We start from the raw sequence: 3,720 nt of genomic DNA on the forward strand, positions 1-3,720 counted from the left end.
GAGGAGGAGGAGGAGGAGGAGGAGGAGGAGCGGCCGCAGGTGCGAGCCGTCATTTCAGGGGGAAGCAGAGAAGGAGCGGCAGAAGCTCCAGCCGCGCCACCGCCAGCAGGACTCCCCTGGCAGGCAGCTGAGCGCAGCGGCTGGAAAAAAATGCGCCTAGGTGAGAGACTCCGCTCTATTGCTTTCTCCAGGAGCTGGAGGAAGTAGGCATCGTGTCCGTGCTCCAGGGCTGAGAGACAAGGGGGTGAATAGCCGGAATATCTTATAGAATCCAAAGGACTTTCTGTACAGCCTGGCGATGCGCGACAGGAAATTAACTCCAAAAAGAATGCTTTCTCTCAAACTGCTGCAACAGAATTGACAATTTTTCTTTCCCGGTATCTGAAATTCCTCCTGAAGGCACAGCAAGGACTATCAAAAAGATTAGAGAGATTCTGGTACTTTTAAAGAGACTTAAAGTAAATTGCCAGCATAATATCTGAATGACCTTGGAGATCACTTTATGTAGATTCATTAATTTTCACTGCCAGTCTTCTAGTCTCAGGAACTCTAGGACTGAAAATGGTTTTAACACTTTAGGGGCCTTTCAAAAAGCAAGATTGTATACAATTAATTACCTGCCTAATGATTCCTGAACTAATCAAGCATTTGCTTAAAACCGAACACAGAAGATGCTTTCTTTTACCATTTGCTTTCTCCATAACTGCGAACGAAATGCACAAGGTAATGTCCTGTAATTCAAAGAACTGGTTTTTTAAAGCAACTCCTTATTATGCTGATCGTCTAATAAATATAGAAACCCTGAACCTACGTAGAAGCTGAAGAACAGAACGATGGAGTAGTAAACAATGGCAGCTTTTCTAGTCAAATCAGCATTTCATTAGCTTCGCAGCAGAATGCAGATGGAAGTTTCTGTTCTCATTGTATGGGGGTTTGTGAAATGATTCAGGTGTTGCTACAGAGGTGAGCAATATCATGGATATACCTATGAACTCCTGGGTACTGATCCACCGTAGCAGATACGGCAGAGTTTCCAAAGATGATTATTTTAAATTACCGTGGCTGAAATTAAATTCAAGAGGATTTATTTTGTCTGTGGGGACCTTGAATTATGCTTCTGGCATTAATAATTGTAATGGACTATAACTGTTTGAAGGAATTGTGAATATTGACATAAGTCTCCACATTCTTAAATTATTTTCAGTTTTAAATGAATAGACACGATCTTCCTCGTTGTATGTGAGATGTATGTTTTCTTTCTTGGGAGTCAGAGGACAAATCTGCCTTGTCCCCTACTGGTCTCCCTCCAAATAAAATTCATTATTCATATCCAAACAGTGGTGAGTCTATTGGAATTAACCTTGACAAAAATGTTTTCCTTACCTTTCCAATGAATAGCATGGATAAGATGTAGTTAGTACCATCTCCTGAATGGAGCCAGAAAAAACAGCATTAGAGGATGAACTTTTTCCTTTACTCTCCAGTCAGCCTGTGATTTAAGTTGAGACATTGAAAAGATTATCTCCAGTAACTGCTGGTCCAAGGAACCTGAGCTGAACTGAGGTTCCTCCTTCCCTTCCTCCCCCTCACCCCATTATATTCCAAAGTAAATTACTTTCTCAGGAAAAAAATCAGTCAGAGATTCCCCCTCCACATTCCCTCCCTGGGAAATGAATGTGTCTCTTTTTTTGTCAGTTTTTATTTCCGTATTTCACAGTACCTGTTTGTTTTAGAAGTGCCTTGTGTTTGCTAAAGATTGGTCAAGAGCACTGGAGGAGCTGATCAGTGGCCTTTCTCTTTCTGGCTTTTTTTTTTTTTTTTTTTTGGTTTTTTTTTTTTTTTTTTTTTTTTTTTTTTTTTCTCTTTCTCTCTTTCTCTCTTTCTCTCTTTCTCTCTTTCTCTCTTTCTCTCTTTCTCTCTTTCTCTCTTTCTCTCTTTCTCTCTTTCTCTCTTTCTCTCTTTCTCTCTTTCTCTCTTTCTCTCTTTCTCTCTTTCTCTCTTTCTCTCTTTCTCTCTTTCTCTCTTTCTCTCTTTCTCTCTTTCTCTCTTTCTCTCTTTCTCTCTTTCTCTCTTTCTCTCTTTCTCTCTTTCTCTCTTTCTCTCTTTCTCTCTTTCTTTTTTTCCTTAAAGCTAAGGTGTGCCAGAGGTGATGCACTGATGCTGAGGAGGCATCAACAGCTATGGGACTGTAATCCTCTCAAATGTAAGCACTGGCAGTGTCTACAAAGAGAGATCGGGAGACGCTGAAGCAGAGTTTAGCTGCTGTTAAGCAGATCATCTGCTCGCTAAGGCTCAGATTGCAGCGTTCCCGAATCACAAAACATGAACCAGTCCCGATGGATTGAATGGAGGACTCTGAATATGAGCAGTAGTGGTATGAACCTATCTGAGCATCTCTCCTGCCCTCTTGGATTTGGTCACTACAATGCAGTTGACATCTGTATCCTTGAGACAGTCATTATTGTCTTGCTAACGTTTTTAATTATTGCGGGTAACTTAACTGTGATATTTGTTTTTCACTGTGCTCCACTTCTGCATCATTATACCACCAGCTATTTTATTCAGACCATGGCCTATGCTGATCTCTTTGTTGGAGTTAGCTGCTTGGTTCCTACTTTGTCACTGCTCCACTACTCGACAGGTGTCCACGAGTCCTTGACTTGTCAAGTTTTTGGATATATCATCTCTGTGCTGAAAAGCGTGTCTATGGCATGTCTTGCTTGTATCAGCGTGGATCGCTATCTCGCTATAACAAAGCCTCTCTCCTATAACCAACTGGTCACACCTTGTCGCTTGAGAATCTGCATCATTTTGATCTGGATATACTCTTGTCTGATCTTCTTGCCTTCCTTTTTTGGTTGGGGAAAACCTGGTTACCATGGAGATATTTTTGAATGGTGTGCTACCTCCTGGCTAACTAACGCCTATTTTACTGGCTTTATCGTGTGCTTACTGTACGCTCCCGCTGCCTTTGTCATATGTTTCACCTATTTCCACATCTTTAAAATTTGCCGGCAGCACACCAAAGAGATAAACGATCGGAGAGCTCGATTTCCTAGCCACGAAGTGGATGCTGCTGGGGAGACTGGGCACAACCCGGATCGCCGCTATGCCATGGTTTTGTTTCGGATAACCAGTGTGTTCTACATGCTGTGGCTCCCCTATATCATATACTTTCTGCTGGAGAGCTCTAGGGTGTTGGAAAACCCAGCGCTTTCCTTCTTAACGACATGGCTTGCTATAAGCAATAGTTTCTGCAACTGTGTGATCTATAGCCTCTCCAACAGCGTTTTCAGGCGGGGACTGCGGAGACTGTCAGAGACAATATGTTCCTCTTGTATGTGTTTAAAAGACAGGGATGTAAAGGACCCTAAACCGAGAAAACGGGCTAATTCCTGCTCCATTTAATGACAACTGACGCATGTAATCAAACGCGGAGTTTTTGATAGTATTTGCTGTATCTGGAAACTTGCCAGAAGAGAAATGTTTACTTGACTAGCTTGCTGTGATTGTTAGAGTGAGTTCAAAAGCGATTGCGGAAAAGGGGAAAAGCTGCTGTAAGAGGGGTCGCTGAACTTGAATCTAGCTCTTGGGGCATTGTGAGGAGAGCAATTCGACAGAGATGATGGAGAAAGTCAGAACTTAAAATCTTCCAAAGGGCATGAAACAACTTCCACATCAGAGGAGGTTCCTCATCAAATAAATAAGTTAGTTACTACC

The 3,720-nt window shown here is 42.1% G+C and overlaps 1 protein-coding gene across 1 annotated transcript; it reads left to right on the forward strand.

Annotated features, from left to right (window-relative positions):
- Positions 1-2,322: 2,322 nt before the first annotated feature.
- Positions 2,323-3,408, forward strand: GPR52 (G protein-coupled receptor 52). The gene has a single exon (XM_010165397.1). It carries the CDS (start codon positions 2,323-2,325, stop codon positions 3,406-3,408), a length of 1,086 nt encoding a protein of 361 aa, XP_010163699.1.
- Positions 3,409-3,720: the final 312 nt, after the last annotated feature.

The sequence above is a fragment of the Antrostomus carolinensis genome, unplaced genomic scaffold, assembly GCF_000700745.2.
Source record: "Antrostomus carolinensis isolate BGI_N321 unplaced genomic scaffold, ASM70074v2 scaffold13143, whole genome shotgun sequence".
Taxonomy (NCBI): domain Eukaryota; kingdom Metazoa; phylum Chordata; class Aves; order Caprimulgiformes; family Caprimulgidae; genus Antrostomus; species Antrostomus carolinensis.

Excerpts from the sequence above, each read along its gene's own strand:
- GPR52 (XM_010165397.1), top strand. The coding sequence starts at position 2,323 with ATGAACCAGTCCCGATGGATTGAATGGAGGACTCTGAATATGAGCAGT.